The sequence below is a fragment of the Alligator mississippiensis genome, chromosome 3 (genome assembly GCF_030867095.1).
Source record: "Alligator mississippiensis isolate rAllMis1 chromosome 3, rAllMis1, whole genome shotgun sequence".
In the NCBI taxonomy this organism is placed as follows: Eukaryota; Metazoa; Chordata; order Crocodylia; family Alligatoridae; genus Alligator; species Alligator mississippiensis.
In genome coordinates this window covers 227,278,245-227,300,713 of record NC_081826.1, presented here as the reverse complement: position 1 = coordinate 227,300,713, position 22,469 = coordinate 227,278,245, and the positions used below count along the sequence as shown (strand labels likewise).

Below are 22,469 nucleotides of genomic sequence, written 5' to 3'. Positions count from 1 at the left end.
AAATTTAAAATAAAATCAGTTACTTTTTTTTTAACTCCATCACTAAAATATATGTTTAAAGGACTCATCTTTAAACCCAGATATATAAAAAAATGTATCCACATTTATCATATCATAAATCTGTTTGCTCTGATAGAGAGTAATGAGTGCATATATAATTATGTAATCACATCCTGTCACCCATGTTTGAAAATATAAATCGAAAGTAGCTGTGTGGTACCAGAAATGAAATAATTGATTGCTGACTATTAACGCAAACTGTTGTGTGTCTGTTAGCATACGTAATTCATTACTACTATTTCAGCTGCTTCAGAGTAATCAGCTAAGCAGACTAGCTTTGCTTTCTTTTGACTGAGTTCAATCCAGGTGAATTCTTTTCAACAAAATGTGCTCTTTTATTTTTGTTTTCTTCACTGAACTTGCTTTAATACAGCATGTGGTTACATAGGAAATAATTCTAATTAATTAGCTGCTTAATTTGAAATTTAAGGTAGCTTTTCATAATGAGTCACGTAAACAACTAGTAGGATTTTACTGAAACCTTTTGTGATGTCTTTGAAAGAGAAATTCATTACCTTTTGGTCCCTTAGGTGTGCAGGTTAAGGCTGTAAGGGAAGGCAGCGCAAAACCAGCTTCTGGACTGCTGAGCAGGCTTCCCTGTTGCTCACAGTACAGTAAGCTGAAGTAAGTTGAGATAGTAATGGTGTCTGGTGGCTGAACTTTTAGAAACACTGAAATGTCTTACTCCTACTAAACAGGAGTAACCAAAATCTTTAGGGCAGGGGAGGGAGCAGCGACGAGGAAATCCCTGTGTGGCCCCACTGTCCCCAGCCATGCCGTGTCGTGTCTGGAGGCCACGGGGGGGGCGGAAGCAGGGCAGAAGCCTGAGCCTGCACCTGTGTCTGCTCCAGGAGTGCATGTGGCAGCGGGGAGCCAGCCCTCCCCCTCCCCCAGACGAGCCACCCGTGGCCCCGTCCTGCTCTGGACCTGCTCATTGCGAACCCAGGCCCCAAGCCCCGCCTGGCTGGGCAACAGCCTCAGCCCTGCCCAGCTCCCTCTCCCCTCCGTGTACCTTCTGCAGCTGCTCTGCAGGGTGCCTGGAGCCATGTGCATGTCCATACACATAGCGCCCCCCTGTCTTGCCACCTTCCTCCTGCTCCCTCTCAGCTCCCTGCAGACTGGAACTGCCAGCCTGTAGGGAGCCCATTGCAAAATGGCAAAATCTGCAGGTTTCTCTTGTAAAACAAGAAATCTGCATTTGCCTCTGGTAAATGTAAAATCCATGGTTTACTTAGTTTTTCCGTGAGAGATGGAAAACCTGGATCCCTGCTCATAAAGATTAAATTATCTCTTTAATAGCTACTCCCTTTCCTGCTCTTTGTTTTTCTGCAGGGAATTAACAAGGGAGAGCTTAGTTCATGAAGCCACTTAAAATATTCAGTGTCCTTTTGATTGTCATCACAGCGCCATTTTTACAAGATTAGGAAGAAGGAGGAAGATATGTGCATGTGCACTAAAACTTATATACCTTTTCTCTGCATTCTTTATGAATTTTTTAGAGATACTGACATTGAAAATGGTTAAACGTTATAGATGATTGGCAGTAAACCTGTGGAAAATATTCTGAATCCCAGCCCCAAATAATTGGGTAGGTGAGCTCAATGAGCAGGGACTACTTTTTCTTCTGCAATTGGCTGCACATGCATATAGCAGTAAGGCTCAGCATCTTCATGAATGCATTGCTAAGTAAATAGTTTGGAATTTGGTCCAGGAAGGCCTATATTGGGGCCTATCTGTACCTTAAATTGACTAGGCACATTGCTTATGTCCATCTGCTTCAACAGGAATGCTCAGCTTTGCCAGAGTTGGCTTGGGGAGCCTGACTTTTCACCATCTATACATGTCCATAACCACCGTCTGGTTATAATCACCATAGGGACAGTCTTTTATTAATGTACAATATCTAGCACACTGTACTCTCCAATTCCAGTAAAGAAGTCTGGAATGTTAATTTATTCAACGCTTGATCAAGTCTGAAATACCTTATGCTAAAATACAAGGAATCTCTGAACAAAAATTAGAGAAGCAATATTTTTATGTATATACACAAAATATACTCAAGGAAACTGTGGCAATAAGGCTTGCAAAGAGGGGCCCAGATGATCCAAAGGCTTTCTTCACCACAGCTGATTGAAAAGGGATAGCATCCTAGTAGCCATCTAAGCAATGGGACATCTGTTGGCCCTTATGGAACAGAGCTGTACACGCCATGTACTGAGACCTGGATGGAGTGGTAGCACATGACTGCAACCAGTTAAAAGTGAGTACCAACACTACCTCAGTATAAGAGAGGACATTTCAGACATCAGTTGACAGAATAGAAATAGCCCCAGAGAACCCCAAAACAAACTGGGTTTCTGGCTTCTGAGCGTCTGTGGTTGAACCAGTTGGTCCACGTATTCCCAATATGGAGGTGGGGGCTGAAATATCAGTCTGGCACTTGAGCCAACCTAATCCAACCAAATGGAGAACTATAGTCATCGTCTGCAGTCCCTTGATATGAGGATGACTGTCTTCCAGTGAAAAAGGAAGTAATTGTAGGGTCTGCACATGGCCAAGGAGGCTGATCTGAGATCCCCATGTTTGACTGCAGACATGGTTAACAGTTTGGGGAAGTAGTAGCAGATCCTGGTGGTGTCAGATCACAGATCTTTCCCTTTGTCTCTCTTGCCTATCCACCTCAGTAGGGAGGCAAGTTTGCTTAAAGTGATTAAGACCTTGTTGTACATCACAGCACACCATTCAGTGCTCAAGTCTCCCAGGTACTGATGTTTATACTGCATTTCTTCAGATTGGTCTTTAAAGTGTCCTTGAATCTCTTCTTTTGTCCACCTCTGAAGCAGTAACTATCAGTGAGTTGGGAGTATAGAACCTGGTTATGGAGCCAGTTGTCAGGCAGGGTTCTAATCTTATGATGGTGGAAGGCACAATTTAAGAAATGTCCAAAGACAGCTGGCAGATTTTGTCCAATTTGAAATATTATCATTATGTTTACTTTATGGGAAAGGTGGATACTCAAGTAGGAGAAATGCTGAACATTCTCCAAGGATTGCCCTCTGGTTGTAACGTGTGGAGGATGAGCTGGTTAGTTTGGGGTGCACACAGTTTTCATTTTCACAAAGTTGACATTGAATACAAACATTTCATATGCTTCACAGAAGCCATCAAGAGGGACCTGGAACTGTGGGGGCGCATTCAACACAATTGTCAGCATACTGAAGATCAGAAATGGAGGTGAGTGTTGGTGCAATCACCAACACTCCAGTTCTAATAGTGAAAGGATCCATTTCCAAGCCATTGCTTAGGACAGGTGCTGTAATGTCATCATGAAGAAGTCTGATAATTGTTACAACTTTGGCAGGCATCCAAATCTCATCAGATGTTCTATATGGCCTCTCTGCTGACTGAATCAAAGGCTTTAGGTCAGGCAGCCATGTAAAGGTCTTAATGTATCTCACAGCACTTCTCTTGCAGCTATCTAGCAACAAAGATCATAAACATTGTACCACTAAATGGTCTAAAACCACACTGGAACTCAAGTAGAATCTTCTCAGTGAGGAAAGTGAGTCTATTGAGGAGAAAGCAAGCAAGAATCTTCCAAGCTATGGACAACTACACCACAATAATCACTGCAATCTGATCCATCTCCTTTCTTGAACATGATAATGACACTGGCATCCAAGTTACTGGAAATCTGTTCATGTTTCCATAGTGTAGTTGATGAAAGCATTTTTCCACCTTGCTTATAAATTTTAGCTGGTATTCTATCAGGGCCACATGCTTTGCTGTTCTTCACCTACTTAATGACTTTCAAAACCTCTTGATAAGTTGGTTAATCTATAAGATAGTCTTTAATGGGATGTCATGGAATGGCTTTGATTGTATTGTCTCTGACATTAGAAGTGAAAGACAAAGGGTCATGAGATGTTTGCTGATGCCAGTTGGGCATTCTGGCATCTGAGTAATAATTTTGGTCTTAATAGCAAAACCAACACCATGGATGTGTCCCTTTTTCATATTTTCTTTTACCTGCCACCCCCCCCGCCCAAAAAAAAACAAAAACCCAAAAAACAAACAAACAAACAAAAATGGAGAGAGAGAGAGGGAAGTAGCCACCACCATTCTCTTCCTCATGACTTGTCCCTCTTCTGCATGTCTGGTTTCATTAGCCTCAGTTCTCTAACCACAAGTACTTTCCTATGCTCCAGACAGTCCCTGTCAGGGTTGTCCATCAGGATGCTGACATTCCAGGCTGAAAATTTCATTACTTAATTTGGACCACAGATAGCGTGATCCCACTGGATGCAGTTGGCCAGTCAGGTGAAGTGAGATGGACTATGTTTAGGGCACCTTTTCCAAGTTCCTCCCCATACCGAGTGAGGAGTAGATCCTAAATAAGCCTTGTCAGTCATGATTGCAGCTACTGAATTGCATATCTATCTTAGGTCCAAGTACAAAATGACCATCATACAGTCATTGCCTCCATGGAGATCCATGACTAGGGGCTTTGGGTAATCACAAGCACCTGCCCCATTGCCACTTGGCCACTGCTATAGGACTTGCTGTTGATAGGAAGACCCCTGCACATGTCGTCTTTTAACATGGGGATAGCATTATGCATCAGCAGTCACATGAAACTATGTGGGAAGGAAACTGTAATCTAATGGCAGGGAAACCTAGACAACCAGAGGTTTCATCCACCTTTGCAGCCATTGTGAAGTATTTCTCTTTATCCATGTGCTCTGGCACTGAAGACTTATTTTCATTTTTGGAGAACTCTATGGCAGCTGCCAGAATGCCATGGAAAGGGGAGATGAATTGGAGCTGAGGGAAGATCTAACCAAGAAATCCAGTGATGAAGGCCCAACCCCTCAGCTGTGTGTGTCCTCCATAGCCTCTGGTGGGCAATGAGGAACCTAGCTAGATGTAACAGGGAAACCAGAATGTCTGAGGCCTGAGCCTGAACAAGAATTCCCTAGGTCATCTGCAATCCCTTTACAAGGAAAATCAAACTGTAGAAAGAGGAACAACATTTGGGACATGGCTGCATCCTTCTGATTATGTGCTCAGAGTTTGCTTTTCATGTGAGCATGTAAGTTACATCCCTTCTGCTCCTGCTAAGAGATACCTCGGATGATAAAAATGCTTGCTTTCTTTACAGTGTATTCTTATGGACCCACTTTTTTTTTACTGTGTATTTTGCAGTAAATTTCTGGTAGCACTTAAGGAAACTCAGTTTTGGGGCAATTTCAGTCATATATAGAATCTAAGATGTTAGAGCTGGAAATAACCTTCTGGACCATCTATTTGTCATTCTTCCAGTGCAAGATTGTTTTTGAATAAACATTTTTCTAGTGTTTAAGATAAGTTTTCTATTCTTTTGATCCAGTGAGTGATTATCTGCCTTTCTTATGTTGTAATGATGCCTCTGTGAGTGCCACCTAAAATTGCACTGATCTTCTCCTCTGGCATGTGTAGCATTACAAATTCAAGGCTAATTTACAGTCCACTAGTTTGTAGCTTTGTCTCTCCCACTAAATATTAATATTTAAATACTCAGATGCTCATTAGATGTTCAGATATTAGCTGGCTTGTTTCTAAGATGACTTTCATTCTGTATATTCTTTTCTCTATGTATTTCTATAGCTTTGTTCCTTTGTATGCTTACTGTTTTTTTGACATTTACAATTTGCAATTTATGGTTCTATTCACTTTCACTTTCAGATCATTAATTAAGATAAGTAAGACTAGATGCAATTCTGATCCCCTGCAGTAACCACTACACAAACAAAACACTTTTTTAGTACAGCATTATTAACTGTCATTCAGATATTATGATCTGTGGTTTTTAGTCATGTAACATATTTAATGTTGGAAAATCCTATAAGTTTCAGCTTTTTATTTCTATCCCATTATTATTGACTTACATCAATCTTACGGTGTAAGATGATAGCTATAGTATAACTGTAAAACAGTTTTGCAGTATGTTACATATTTTTACGCATTGGTTTTCCCCGCCCCCATCCAAGAAGCATAGCACGTGATCTGAGCCTGCAAGTATTATATTCTACAACATAACTGTTTGCAAAATTCTAGGTTTCTAAAATATACTACTTAATTATCATGATTGCAAAAAGGTGGTGGGAAAACATAAATTGACTAAATTGTATTAAAAGGTTTCAGTAAAATCACAAAAAGTAGCACCAGAAAATCACCTTTTTATTTATCCTGCAAACTCTTTTGGGAAAAGTCCTTTATTTATTATGTATTTACAAAGTGTCTAGCATAATGAAGACTTAGTCAATGGGTCCTCATTATTATGAGGACCTTTTTGTCACTGCTCCATAATAATAATACTAGTACATATAAAAATGTCCACAACTCAGCTATTGTAGCTAAAGGTGAGAGTGAATTTCATAGTCAAAGGTTCATTCCTTGAAAATATCCTGATTTCAGGTCTCAGATCTTTAAGTATTGGGGTCTTACCTTGTGTGTCTAACCAATAAACATATTCAATTGAGACCACAAGGCCATTTCTAACCAAAACTCCAGTCAGTCTCTTAGGGATTTATTCATCAAAAATAACACATTGAAATGCATCTGGAAATGAATCAGTAGGCAGTGCAGATTCCAAGCCACAGGTATCATGGTCTTCCTGCAAGAAATCCTTCTAACTAGGTCACTACATTCTATAGTAAATGTCTTCAGAGGACCCTGGTGCTAGCTTCATAGAGTATAAATGAATCAATTGAACAGAAGGCTATAAAAGCATCTAAGAGACTATTTTAAATCCTTTGATTTATAGCAAAAGGCAAGAAAAATTCCTTAATTTGAGTTAACAGATATTAACTCAGCCATTTGTCTTAGATGTTTACACCAACATCATATCTGTTTTACCTGTCTTAAACTTCATCTGAGCCCTAGTATCAACTAGACACTGGGACTGATGGTCTGTTTTGTTAATATGGAAAATTTTGATCAGCAGTGTTGGTCCTGTGTGTGGAATTACAGTTCAAACTTCCTCATTAATCTGTTCATTACTATTATTGCTGCAATAACATGAAGGACTAGGTCTCAATTGGGCTAGGTACTGTGCAAAACTAGAACAAACAGTCTCTTCCCCAAAAGCTTAAAATATAAGTATTCAACAAGAGGCAGACTAAGAGAGGAGGAATGCAAGGAAATAAGACAATATTGGCAAGTATAGCAGGCAGTGGCCTCAGTGTGCCAAATTTCTCTCATTTTTTTGTAGATACTGCCTTCTAAGAAAGAATTCAAGATAGGATAATTACGTAGTTTTGTAGATGTTTATGGACAACAGGCAGAAAAGGCACAGTGCTGCATACTTGACAAGTGGAAGTTGGAGGCCAGCTTAGAGGTGTGACTTGATGTTTTGATGGAGAGTGAGAGACAGTATAGAGTTGGGATAGGTTAAGACAAGCATATATTATGTTTAATGCAATAGAAATGAAGGCTTCAAGTGATGTTGTCAAAGTGAAGGATTAGGAAAAAGATCTTTACACAGCATTCTGAATGAGTAAAAGTGGGGAAAGATAGAATTTGTCAAGACCAGGGAAATGATTGCTTCAGTAATTGGGACATGAAATGATAAGTGTTTTAGTTGAGTGGGTGGATAGGAAAGGCTATATTTTAAAAGGATTAATGTGGAAATTTACGAATAAACTTAATATTATGTCCAGGTTACACAAACAAGACGTTGTGCTTCCCAGTGATCAAGAAAGGATGAATCAGCTGGGGGAGTTGATTATGAGGTTTGTTTTAGCTATATTGACCTGGGAGAAGGGAAGCTGATATTTTAGTTTAGACAGAAAGAGTCAGGTCTGGGATAGAGCAATCTGAGTCATCAACAGAGAGATGATCGTGTATTTGAGGGACCAAGGACAAAGCCATAGAGAACTTCTCTCAGAAAGCTGGAAAAGGAATGATGAAGATCCTCCAAAGGATGCTCTATCGAGTTTTTAGAGAGGTAGAAAAGAACTAGAAAGAATGGTCACAAAGGCCAAGAGAAGTCTTTGGCAGCTGCTGTGAATACTGATTAAGCTGTGGGGTGGGGAAGAGAGCAAAATATAACTCTCTTTTATGTGAATGTGGATTACTGTACTTCACCGGAAGGCAAGGTAGAGAGGCACCTTAGGGCCTTTATGTACATACATTTTTGATTAATCGAGTGTTCTCTGCACTACGTCACATGAAGAAGTTGTATAAGTGGCATAGTGTACATCAGCACGCAGAGAATGGCGGTGGTGCACGTTTGAACTAAAACACCTTCAATGTGTTTTAGTTCAAAAGCACGCTGCCAACATTTTCTCAGTGCTGACTTGTATTTTGCCATTTATACAAATGCATGCAGCCGGCGTTGTGGCACAAACATATGTACGAATGCCCTTTAAAGACCAGTTCTTTCAGCAAGGCATAAGCTTTTATAGATGATAGCCTACTGTGTCAGATGCTATGACTAAAGTACCAGAGCTGTGAAGGAAGACTAGAACAATACTGATCCAGTATCCACCGATGCAACTAATCCTATCCTTGCTCTTCTGGTCAGATTTTAGTGCCACTTCGGATTTTAATTTTTTCCTATCTTAAAAGAAAGTAAAAAAAAACCCATTAAACATAACTTATTAATAAATGTAAATAAAATACTAGGTATTTTGGAACAAAATGTAACCGAACAGTCCTTGGTATAATGTCTGTTATTCTCAGAATGTGGGTTTTGTGGGGGGGGGGGGGGGGGGGGGGGGGGCGCGGAGTTGTACATCTGAGAAATTCAGACATTTTAAAGCATATTTTCTATTTGATTTGATTCTGTTTTTGTGTCATAGCTCCTTCATGCCTAGTTTGAATTTGTGGAATTACTTATTTGTAACTTTAGTTAAGATAAAAACATTTTTCTCAAATAAAGGACAGTTTCTGAATGTGTCACATGAGATCTTGTAGCTACATATTGGTGTAACAACTAAAACAAATAAGGGAAATGGCTGTGCTTTACATAGTTTTGTATGCCATCTTTCTTTCTTTGATTGTTCTTAGCATTATTTTTTCTTCTTTGTTTTAGGTTTTTTCCTTTTAGTTTTCCTACAACATAAACAGTCGCAAGGAGTATGGCTTTATATATTACTTGCTTAATTTTTCCTATTTAACCGAAAAGTTATTCCCCTCGTGTATAAAAATTGATTTTAAAATATTAGGAAACAGAGGACACCTGTGTTTGCAAAATTTTGTTAGAATTAGTGAGTTTGAAAAAGAAAATGTCAAACGCCAAACAAAACAGCAGCTGTTTTAAAACATGAACATATTATATCACAAGCACAGAGGTACCATGTCATTTTTAGGAAAATTTACTGGCTACAATATTTTACCCAGAATTTTATTTTAAAGGCCAGTGTCAAAGCTAAGAAGAATCAAAGAGTTTCTGCTCTGGTATCTAATATTAAGAATCAATATGTGACAGCTGTTCCATTCTTGAAACAAAATATGTAGTATCTATGTTAAGTGTAGAAAAAAATTGTGTCAGATGCATCTCTGTTGTGACAGATAAAGGCTATATAACAGTGACTCTGGTAAGTTCCCCCTGGAAAAGCTGCAGCATCAGTAAAGCTCCCTCTGCTGGACATCCAACAGGCCTGCTGGTGTAGGTCTACCGTAGATTTTTAATCTTCTAGAACTCAAATGATTTGCTCTGTTTTGCATCCCTGGGTACCATCTTGGGATGCAGATCCTCCATCTAGCACCCCCTGACAACTTTTGAGACCCCACAGTCTGACTTTAATACCCCTGTAGCTAGTAATGTCAGTTGCTTAAACACATCCTTCCCAGAACACCAACACTGTGGGCACTCTACATTCACAGTTTACCTCTCAATAGATGGTAATTAAATTGTGTAACACAAACTGACTTTTTAAAAGGTTCCATGCCACAGATCCAAACAAAAGAATAAAATATATTAATTTTCCCCCTTTCAGTTTCTCATCACTAGTGAGAATGCTTTGGACTTTGGCCAGAAACATTTTAGCAGTCCCTTCTTCTCCTTCCCTCTTGCACATGATTTCTCCACTGGAAGATTATGTCCCTCTCTCTTTAAATTTTATTTCAAGGGCCAGATCAGTTCTAAATTCTATTGGGCAAAGCCTAGTAGTCAAATTTCAACTGAATTGAGCTTAATCATTCAAGTCTGTATGTGGCTCTTCCACCAGGCAAGTATCCTCCCTCCCCGACCCATCAGTCTTGGGATTTGAATATTCCCCAAATCCATGGCAGGCATCCTGTGTGCAAGCCCCAAACCCAGAGGCCATAGGATTCAGATGCTCCCTAGTCTTGTTTGCTCCTACCCAAAAGGCTGAGGAGCAAGCCATGGGGGAAGCATGAATGTTGTCCCCTATTGCCACAAAATTGTGCAGTCGAGTTTCCTGCATTCAAGGAAGCTCTCAGGGATCAGTCTGCTTGGAGTGCAATAGACAAGTCTCAGCCTGGAGAACTGCCTTAGGGAAATCACAGGGGTTAGCCTTTTCAGAGTGCAAGGGATGAGCCTCACCCTGGGAAAACCACCCCCTGGATTATTGCCAGCTATCTGCTTGTATGCTTGTAGATTCTTCTCTCTCTCTCTCTTTCTCTCTCTCTCTCTCTCAAATGTCTATAAGCAAGCCCGTTCTTTTACAACCTCCCATCCATCTCCTTTGTCATGTGACATCCAGTCAGTTTAGTTACAAAATTAAAATCCCCCACCAGGCAATCCATCACATAATTACCATTTTGCCTGGATAGACTATTTCTGAGAAGTAGCAAACTCTTGTCTTGGTATGCCTTCACTGCATAGAGGGCTTCTAAGGTTTTATAATCCTCCTTTATTAGTCCTATGTCACCATCTTTTGGTTTTCAGTCCAACTTGGGTGTGGATACAGGGAAAGTTTGGAGCCCTTTCAAAAGGGGAATTTTCAAAAGAGCAGCAGCTGTTACCTTATGCACGAAGGGGCTGAGAAGGATTCAAGTGCAGCAAACCCTTCCAACTTTTAATACTCCTTCCAGGGTTAAAGCTGGAGTGCATTTGAATTGTTCTCTGTTTGTTCGCACATAACAGTTAGAACATAGCAGCCACTGCCCTTTCTCCAAGCAGTTTGTAGGTCTGCACCTCTTGTAGTAAAGTGAAAAGGCAAATTAGGCCTCATATTCAAAATGAAGTGTGCAGACTGCTGCAGATATACACAGAATTTCCAGCATTAAAACAATTCATCAGCCATACGCAAGAGTTCCCAAATTGTTACAGCAGCTGAAAATAATTATTGGAAGTTATTCAGCACATTTTATGCTCAAACCACTCTGCAAAAATAAATCCTCACAAAAGCGCTATTAGGCATTGAAAGTATCTAGTTTTATCCCTATGTTATGAATACAGCAACTGAAACAGATGAGTAAAGTAATTCACTCAAAGATGCACAAAATAACAGTTAATATGCATCTTGTCAGACTGTAGCTTTGTGTTAGTTTATTACTAGATCCAAATTAGTGTTGCTTATTATAATAATAATAATAAAGCAGATGCATGCCATATTCAATGAACCTTTTTCATACATGTGTGTTTTTCATGGTTCTGAACTTTAATGAACTTATCATACAAATGAAATCTGTTTTCCAGCCAGCAGTTATTCATGAACTTTTTTCATAGTGTCACTTTTCAAAATAAATATTTATTCTTTACAAACTACTTATCCATTGAAAAATTGTTCCTTTTCAGGTGAGAGTGGCAAGAATTCAGCAAATAGAGAAGGATATACTTCGTATACGACAGCTATTGCAGTCACAAGCAGCTGAAGCAGAGGTGAGCAAGCGATTTTTGGATTAGAATTTGCTTTTTCCATTATTATTACATTTGACTAATGTTATCATTTGCCTTCTTTTGATTAGAGGTTCATTTATATTTTTTAATTAAAAAAACTAAAAAAAATAACCCACAGCATCTTAAGTGAGTGCACTGTATGTGCACTATTGTATTTTTATCATATTGATTTAATAAATTATATTGACTTCTGACTATTGACTTAATAAACAACTAGCTGTTATGTTGCTTTAATCTACCCCAGAGACCAGCAACCTTTTACAAGCTGCAGGCCAAAACAACCTGGCTCCAGTCCAGTGCATGCCAGGCAGCTGTGTGGGGAGCTTTCCCCACACCCATGCCAGGACCAGGCAGCTGGGAGGGGAGCTGCACCCACACTGCTACCACTGCTACTCCCAGCCTTCCTGCTCCCTGGCTGTGGTGCAGGTGCAGCTTCCAGCCAGTGGGGAGCTACACTAGGGTTGGGAAGCTGTAACCTGTGTCTGCTTCTGCTACTTTTTCCTGTTCCCCAGGCACTCCTCCCTCCCCCTTCACCCACACCTTGGGTGTGGGAGAAGACTGGTAGTGTGGATACAGTTTACAGATACCTGGTGCCAGTTCAGCTCCCCACTGGCTGGAAGCTGCACCTATGCCACAGCAGGGAAACAGAGGGCTTGGGAGAAGCAGCAATAGTTCAAGTTGAGCTCCTACCTGTCTGGCCCTAGTGTGGACATAAGTACCCCCTGCACACACACCACCCTCCCCACCCTCCCTCCCACACTTGCTGCTGATGCACCACCGCAGATACCTGGTGCACATTGGATCAAACATGGGAGGGCAGGGAGAAGCGGCAGCAGTTGCGACATAGATCCTTGCTGCCAGCTCTGGCATGGGCACAGGCAGAGCCCTTAAGGTTAATAGCCAGATTCAGCCCGCAGGTTTAATGTTGCTGATCCCTGATCTACAGAATGGATACTTCTTGCTTTAAAAAAATTGTGGCTTTATGAATTAGTTGTTGGAAGATGTAATTATAGCCTCTGACTTCCTAGAATGTATAGTTCAGGTACATAGGCAGACAAGGTTCCTTGAGTGAATTTGATATCTTTTATTAGACCAACCCAAATAGTTGGAAAATATTTATCTAGTTCAGGTACATGTTTTCTTTTTAGTGAGCTGAAGCTAGAGATGCTAGACTGTTGTCTATGCCTCTACTTTGTTATTGAGCCAGGGAACAACCTGGGAATAATGTGTTGCTTGAAAACCTAACTTCTAGGATGTTTGAAGAGACAAAACTGCAGTACCTTACAAAGGGGGTGAATTATATTTAAGAAATAATTGTAATAGCTAATAGCAAAGTCTTTCTAAATTAAAGGATCTGGTGAGGAGTTGCATGGTTGGTTGATCTTTTGAAAAAACATGTGAACAAAGGGTGAAAACTTAGCCTTTTGTGTCAGATTTTATGTTAGAAACCTAGGAAGAGATTACAGTCTAATGTCATTTCTATGGTGTCATGTGCCAAAGTCTGTTATTGCAGTTACCAGTAACAACCACTACAGTTAAGGTTGCTAATTAGAATTAATTATGATCCCATTTTTGCAAAATTTCACAAAAGCTGAAGCTTTTCATGGCTAGTGTATGTCCAAGGATGATATTTTTAAAATATAGGGTTTTTTTATTTACTAAAAGATGAAAGCTGTATTTTTTCCATTGTGATTCTTTCAGGGGATAACTAATTTAACATAACCTTTCAATCTGACATTATAGATGGATCTGGTAGCAATTATTATAATTAAGTATGTTTGACCTTTTGTCATATGTTAGCTATTCCAGCTGAAATTTTCTCTGTTTGTTTGTAGGCCTTATAATACATTTTAAAAAAAGAAAAGTTTCAATAAAAGAAAAATTCTTTTAAATTTGGAGGAAAAAATAGCTGCTTTTGCAAATATGTGGTATACCCTGTCATCCCTACAATTTTATTAAATGCTAAGAAACCAGGAACTTAAAATTTGGCAGACTTATGATCTGGGATCCTTTTTGCTGTCCCAGATAAAATTTTCCCAGATATAGATTTTAATAAGCTTCAGAAAATCATGAATAGGCTTGCACATGCATAATAAAATTTGTTACAGGCTTGTTGATAAAAACTTCCAAATATATTGACTCCACTGTGTACTTCAGCTCTACAGAGCTGTATTCTCAGCAGCTGTTGTGTGTTTGCATCTAACCTCCCACTAACTCTCTTGTATCTTAAAGGCAGAGCCAGGAATTGACAAAGAAGAGTTAGGGTATCCATAGAGAAAGGTGTACTGCAACAGAAGTCAGGAGGAGATAACCTTGAGTTTTAGTTTTGTAATCCCTCACAAAACTGGGAGGGATTGCAAACACTTTGGAGGACAGAATTATGATACAAGAGGATCTTGATAAATTGAAGAACTGAACTGTAGACAAATGGAAGATGCTAAGTCATCGCTGGCAATCAGTCAGTTTGAGCATGGTCTCTGCCATGGCTCACTGTTGGGTCTTGAGAGAGGCTGTAGACTGGTATTCCTCTCTTTCTCCTTCCTTCACTCCATCTTTTCTGCTTCAAGGGAAAGAAAGATGCCTTACCTTGAAATGGCTGCCCCTTGGTTGAGGTTCTAGTGCCACTGAAATTGGTTAGTAGCCAGCTTCTCCCAGCTCTCGATGTTGCTTGGCATCTGTTTTTTTTAAGGTAAAAAGTAAGGTGTTACACCTGAGGAAGAAAAAACAAATGCAAAATAAAGGTTACTGGTTATGGATTAGCACTGCCATGAAGGATTGGGGGTAAAATGGATCAGGGGCTCAGCATGAGTCAGCAATGTTATGCAAAAAAAGAAATGCAATTTTGTGTTCTATGAACAGGAATATGATATGGGAGACGTACAGTGCTATGCAAGGCACTGGTATGTGTGCTTGTCCCTCTGCTCTACCCATGCCAAGTTAAGATGTTCTTGGTGTTTTGGAGTGTTGTACCTCTGTGTGACAGTTGTTTGTTCAGTTTTAAGAATAGGTTAAACGAGCACTTTTCTAGGATTCCTTACATAGGGATGATCCTTGCCTTGAGCAGGAGATTGGACTAGGTGACCTCATGAGGGCTCTTCTAGCCCTGCTTCAGTGATTCTGTGATGATGCTAGTTGTTCAGTAGACCTCACTACCACTCTACTAGTTGTTCAGTAGACCTCATCTGGGATGTTATATGAATTTTGGTGCACCACATTTTAAGAAAGATGTAAGAGCAGGGGTGCTCAAACTCTAGCCTGTGGGCCAAATGCATGCATCTGGCCTGTGGGTCCTTCTATGGGTTGGGAAATTTGGTGGCAGGGAGCAGTTTCTTTTAATACTGTCCCATCCCCACTACAGATTCCTACACCTCCTTCTCCCCATGTGGCTGAGTCAGGGCTGGGCCACAGCCCCTTCTCCCTGCATGGCTTGAATTGGGACCAGGCTGCTCCCCCTTCTCCCTGTGCTGCTGAATCGAGGCCAAGCTACTTTCCACCCCACGCTGCATGACCAAATGGGATTCTGCTGTGCCTGCACCAGGGTGCTGAATTGGGCCAACTGGCTGGATCAGGCTCAGGGACAGACTGGACACTGCCCATCCAGCCTGCTAGAGAAAAAGTTTGAGCACCACTGATATAGAGGAACTGAAGTCTGTCCACTGCTCAGCCCAGCCCTGACTGCAACAGAGCAGAGTGGCACATGATGCAGCCATCTCTCTTCAGGCTTTCAGCAGTGGCTGGCAGACCAGCGGGCTGGATAGGATCAATTGGTGGACTGGATATTGTCCACCTCTGCTGTAGAGGATAATAACCTCTTGATGCCACCACTTTTATTAATTTGATTTGTATGACACCCTTTCCAACAAAGCTCTTTACTTAAATGTATACTTAGGATTTAAAGGTGTGGACACACAAGTTCCTTTGAGTAAGCTGGGGCATGAACTTAGAATCATTGTCAGCAATTCCATGATTCTAGGGTGATCTCTACCATGGCTCATTGATAGGTAGTTAGAATCGTAAGTTTGAAAGGGATTTCGAGGGCATCTGGTCCAACCTCTGCAGCACAAATGCAGGGATGCTCTTCCTAAGAAATCCCCATCAAGTGTTTATCCAGCCTTCTCTTGAAAGCCTCCAGTGAAGAAGATTCCACAACTTCCCTGGGCAGTCATCACTGCCTCATTGTTTTAATGGTAAGAAAGTTTTTACTGAGATCTTTAAATCTTCTTTACTGACATTTAAAACCACTGTTTTGTGCCCTGCTGTCTGTAACACAGGAGGCCTCTTCTTTATGACAGTCTTTTGGATATTTGAAAACTGCTATCAAGTCCCCTCCCCCTCAATCACCTTTTCTCCAAATTAAACATTCCTAGTGCTCTCAGCCTCTCCTCATATGTGCTTTCTGCCCCCTTTTATCATTTTTGGCTTTTGCCTCTGAACCCTCTCAGCATCTCCATGTCCTTTTTATAATATGGAGCTCAGAACTGCAAAAAGGACTCTAGCTGAGGCTCAGCTGTGTCAAGTAGTGTTAGTGTCACTTCTCATGTCTTACACCCAATGCTGCTTCACTTTTTTTTGCCAATGCTTCACACAGCTGACTCATATTGAGTCTGTGACCTAATAAAACCCCCAAATCCTTCTCAGCAATGCTACTCCTCTGTCTGTTATCTCCCATGCTACATTTGTGCATTTGGTTATTTCTCCCTAAGTGTACAGTACCTTCTATTTGTGCACATTGAACTTTATTCTTTTGTCTCTAGCACAGCTCTATAATCTATCAAGATCCTTTTGAATTCTACTCCTGTCCTCCAGAGTGTTTCGAGTCCTTCCAGATTTGATGTTGTCTGCAGACTGGATTGGGAGGTTCTTTATTCCAGCATTTAAAACATTAATAAACATGTTAAACAGCACCAGACCCAGGACAGATCCCCTGTGGAACCCTTCTGACATTGATCCATTTATAATTAACCTGTTCTTGCAGTTACTGTGTTAATTATGTAACCACCTAATAGTATATCTCGCCCACATTTCTCCAGTTTACTTATGAGAATGTCATGTGGGACTATATCAAAAGCCTTACCAAAGATCATGTATACTGTGTCCACTGCATTCTCTTCATCTACCTAATTACCATATTTATTCAAATATAAGATGACCCCCAAATATTAGGCTACCTCCCAGTAATTAGATTTTTATATATATATATATATATATACGTGGAAAATTTATAAATGTATTATATTTTCCCAGGTATAGAATCTAAGTATTGGAGGGTGGTCTTGAATCCCCCCACTATTGCTACAGTAGGGAAAGCAGTGGCTGGTGGGAGGTCATATGACCCTTTTTCCCTCTGCCCTTCCCACTTTTTTCCTCTGCACCCTTCCCGCCCGCCTGCCACCTGCATCCTCCCACCCCCAGTTACCCCCAATCTCTGCCTCTTCCTCTGTCCCCCACCTTATTGTCAGATGCTGCTGCTCCAGCCTGGAGCACAGCAGGTGGAACTCAGCCCTTGCCTGGCTTTGTACCAGTGTCAGTACTGCTGATTGGCCAGGCAGGCAATGCAGCAGTGTGAACACTGCTGATTAGCCAGGCAGGGGAAGGATTTTTCATGTGCTTCCTGCCCAGGAGAGACCCCAACCTGAACCGGAGCTGAGCTGCGCCTGACAATAAGGGGAAGGGTGGATAGGGGGTCAGAAGCTGCAGAGAGGAAGTAGAGGGGGAGGCAGGAGGCTGCTGTGAGTCATTGGCTCTGACCTACCTTGTATGCAAGTAAATGTGGTAGTTACTTTCTCAAAGGTGATTGACTTAATTTGACATGATTTGTTCTTGTAGTGCATCATCTGTTGCACAGTAACTGCCAGTGTGCCGCCACTACCCACACTAGAACATGCAAGAACAGGTACACTGGCAGCAGCTGGGGCATTATAAACCCACATGCTATCTTACCTTCTGGTTGTTTGTTTGTGTACTTCAGCCTTGGATTCTAACCTTTTCTTGAAAGCTATGAAGTTGTAGTAAAAAAAAAAAAATGTTAGAAAAAATTTTAAGGTTGCCTTATCAGCATTAAAAAGTTAGGAAATGCTAGCACAGACTGGATTTGGGTTTTTGGTGCACAAATATGATATTTTGCAAATTAGATTTACTATATATTCTTTAAGACCTTTCCTTATTTTGGTGTGTGGATACATGGTGAATAAGGCTGAATTGCTAGGCAAGGGAGGGTATTCTCTTGCTTGTAAGGCAGAAAAGTAGAATACTGGAGAATTGGTTCCAGTCCATATTCTGCTGATACTGTGCTGGGCAAGATTACCATACCGCATATACATGGAAGTAGCTCTAATTATGTTATTTCCCAATTTTTAATTACTTGATTTTGCAAATTTGAAAGGCCAATAATCTGAGGATTTTTCAGATTGGATTGTTTCCTTTTCTACTCTTCCTGTGTTATTCTGAAACTGACTTGCCCACAGGTTCAAATGCACTGTATTAATGCAGTATTTTGTGTTGTATTAATATGCACATATAAATAAAATTTGTGAAATGCAATATGTATTATTACTGTTAAACTTCCTTCCTGTTTGAGGTAGAACAAACAGTACAACACTACAGCTCTTGGTTCAGTTTGGCACAATGGCCAGCAAAACATGGTTAAACTGCCAACAGGCTTTGTTTGGTTGTTTAAAAAACAGCAACATAAATTCTTACCTTGTTTGAAAAGTATTCCTTTTCTTATAGACTTTTTCAGAACTTTTTAAAAATCATTGTTGTAGTTTGTTTTTAGCTCAGTGATAGTTTTCTGACTTTATAAAGATTTTTCCCTCTCTGGCTTGGGGAAAAAGAAATCTTTGTGGTTCATCTTCAGACAGTGATAAGTTTGCAATACTTTAAATTCTCCCATTCCATAACACAAATGATCTCATTTTTCACAAAAGTGCATGTTACTGAGAACAAGGAAACACAGAAATTGCCATGCTGATATAAAAAGAGTTTTTATTTTTATATATATATATATATATATATATATATATATATATATATATATATATACACACACACACACACACACACACACACACAATACTGAACGTTATTGAGCAGATATAATTCTCTCCATATCATTACTAAGCAGCTTTATTTTAACGATCTGACTTCTTGGTAAATGTGGAGAAAAAAATCAACCTGTCATTAACTCTAACACAGAAGAAAATCGACCAACCATACAGTCCCTCAGATAACAAAATAGTACCTACATCCGCTAGCAGAGTCTTCAGTCAAGTTATAAGAAAGTCATAATTCATTGACAGTATACTGATGACTGGAAGGAATAAATTTGCAGTATGAGGCTGTGTGTGTGTGTGTGTGTGTGTGTGTGTGTGTGTGTGTGTGTGTACCTGTGGAGGCAGCCTACCAGCACCTTCAGTGCAATGTTATCTAAGGGCTCTGTCACACATTACATTTAGAATGTGTTAACTGCACTTAAAATACTAGTGTCTGACCGTTCAAGCAGTAAAACACAAGCTAAATGCCATTGTAGTATAGCAGAGTTAGGACATTTTTGGTGAGGAGTATCTCCAAATAGTGTATTACCTGATGTGTTGAGCTAATGTCCAACTGCTCCATGGAGATAATGTGATCAAGAGACTGATCCTAGCCCCAGCACTGCACCATAGTTTTGAATGACTCTTGTACTGTGTGGGGGTTGGGAGCAATATACAGCTGATTGTCAGTCCCAGCTCCTGCAGCACACCAGTCATCAAGGCCTCCAGCACTTAGAATGTATTTTATTTAGATTGTCATAAGCATTACTGGAGGATGGTTCAGAAGTCTTTCTAACTTGTAGTAAAGCTTACTATGATCTAAATCAGTGGTTGTCAGCCAAGGGTACTTAAAAGGGTTGTGCAGAACGGGGTATGCAGAACAGAACAGATGTGGCTGATAAATGCCGCACTCATGCACACAGCCAAAGCACAGCACACGGGTGGCTAGGAGCACAGCCCGGCCACGTGGAGAGCAACCAGGTCCAGCTGGTAACTCTGTGAGGGAAGGGGTGTGGAGCGGGGAGCAGATTGAGGTCCTAGTGGTGTGGGGGGCTGGGGCAGGGCGTGGGACTGAGCCATATGCGTGGAGCGGGGCGGGGGCGACAGCAGCTCCCATCACCATGCACACCCCCAGGAGGGTATGGGGGGTGCATGCCCCTAGAACTGCATGTGGGAGAAGGGTAGGCTGGGACTGGGGCTGGAGCAGCACCAGGCTCTTTCTGGCAGAAGGACTGGGCCGGGCTGTGCTTGGGGCAGGTGGTGGCAGCACTGGGAGTGGGGGTTGGAGGGGCTATGGCAAATTCTGACATGGCTGCAGCGCCCCCCTCCCCACCCCCGTGTAGCCCTGCTCCCATAGGTCTCCTGTGGTGATGGAAGGAGTGGGGCTGGGGCAGGCACTGCACAGCTGAAGCAGGGCACAGGACGGAGCTGCAAGCAGCTTGTCTGGGGGGCATCCGGCACAGGGAGGGGGTGGCAGCTCCCACCACTGCATGCACTCCAGGAAGGCACGGGGGGCGTGCCACCGGATTTGTGTGCGGGGCAAGGGCAAGTTGTGGGTTGCTGCGGGCTGGGGTCAGGGCAGCACCAGGCTGTTCCTGGCGGGGGTGTTGGGCCAGGCTGTACTGGGAGCAGGGGCTGGGGCTACTGCGAATTCTGGAGTAGCTACAGCCCCTCCCATAGTCCCACTCCAAGCATTACTGCCACCTGCCGCAAGCACAGCCCAGCCTGGCACAGTGCCAGGAAGAGCCCGATGCCACCCCAGCCTGCCCTGCCCCCCCGTGCACAGATCCACGGGTACGTGCCCCCCATGCCCTCCCAGGGTGTGTGCAGCAGTGGGAGCCTCCCACACCCCCCGGATGAGCTGCTTGCAGCTCTGTACTACACTCCACCCAGCTGTGCAGCGCCTGTCCCAGCCCCACTCTCTTCTTCACTGTGGGGGCCTATGGGAGTAGGGCTATGGGGGGTGGGAGGGGGCTGCAGCCACTCCAGAATTTGCCATAGCCTCCCCAACCCCCCTCTCCCAGTGCCACCGCCACCCGCCCTGAGTGCAGCCCGGTCCAGCCCTCACCGGAGCCCTTGTCAAGAAGAAAGTGCACTAAAGTACTAGTGCTGAGGCAATGAATTCTACTCCCTGCTCCTCCACAAAGCAATGCTAATGTTTATGCACTTCACACAGCTCATGAGCCAAGGTCTCATTCTGTTAAGTCACGGGATGACTTTCACCCTGATAAATTCATTGAAAAAACAACAAGCCGGTCTGTGAAAATGCAAATGTGTGGAAGTTTGAAAGACAATGGGTAGAGATAGGAGGGGAGTGGGGATAAGGGAGGGAAATGTGGGAAGGAATGCAAGTGGTCAGCTGGAGGCAAGCTACCTGCGGTATCAGATGTCAGGCAGGCTGTAATGTCATAAATCCAATATCTGTATTTAAGTCCATGACCTTTTTATGGCCCACCTGAAAGAAGAATTCCTCAAGAACTGCACCATCAAACCCAGGCTACACCTGAGATAGATAGATGATATCTTCATAATTTAAACTGAAAACCTGCAGTGTCTGATTGATTTCCATCACACATTCAGCAGTCATCACCCCTCCATCAGACTATCTCTTGAATACACCAGCACCAACATTTCCTTTTTGGACACCACGATCAGTAGCCAGAATGGTAAAATACAAACCACCATATGCAAGAAACCCAGGGATCAACATACATATCTACGCAGAACAGCAACCACCCTAAACACACCAAAAAGCTGTAATTTACAGCCAGGCTCTCCGATACCACCGAATTTGTACTGAGGAGAATACCTGTGATCTTCACCTCACGAATCTCAAAAGGGCTTTTTCCCAACAAGGACACTCCTCCAGAAAGAGAGACTGCACTTTTGAAAGAGCCACCTGGATACCATGCGAAGAATTGCTGCAGTACAAAAAGAAAATCCTCACTAAATGCACACCATTAATTATGACATCCCAACCTTCCCTGGAACCTATTTGGAAAATCCTCAAAAAATTGCAGCCTATACTAGAAGAAGACCCAGTTCTTAAAGAGATCTTTTCAGAACCACCCATCCTAGCCTTTAAACAAGCACCAAGTCTTGCTAACCTCATCACCAGAAGCAAACTTCCTGTGACCCAAACCACACCAAATAAATCCAGGCCATGTCAGGACAAAAAATGTAAAACCTTCCTGTGCCCGTCTCTGTTTGATGATTCGCTCCCGCACCGCCTTGGCGCAGATGCCTGGTCTTGTGTGCAACTCCGGAGGGGTCCTCAATCACTTCCAGAGAAGCCCCCAAACTTACCTGCCACAACTTCAGATGGATCTTCTATGAAGGGGGTCCCTGTTGAGGATGCCTCCAGAGTTGTCACATCCCTTGGTGGATGTACATGGGGCTCCACCTCCCCTACACCCCAGCCATACGCCAACCTTTGAGACGAGCCTCAGGATCTTTTGCGGCTAACCCTTAGATGGTGTCTTCCTCGGTTCCTACGCTTCCTCCTTTGTGGACGGACGCCTTGGGCT

General features: G+C 42.1%; 1 protein-coding gene across 4 annotated transcripts in view; it reads left to right on the top strand.

Moving 5' to 3' along the window:
* Positions 1–22,469, top strand: part of APC (APC regulator of WNT signaling pathway) — a 170,372-nt gene that overhangs the window by 106,431 nt on the left and 41,472 nt on the right. For all 4 annotated transcript variants that reach the window (XM_006272098.4, XM_019484432.2, XM_019484436.2 and 1 more), the window contains one exon: positions 11,810–11,893. In XM_006272098.4, the coding sequence (XP_006272160.1) occupies positions 11,810–11,893 (84 nt within the window). The remainder of the gene's footprint in view (positions 1–11,809; positions 11,894–22,469) is intronic.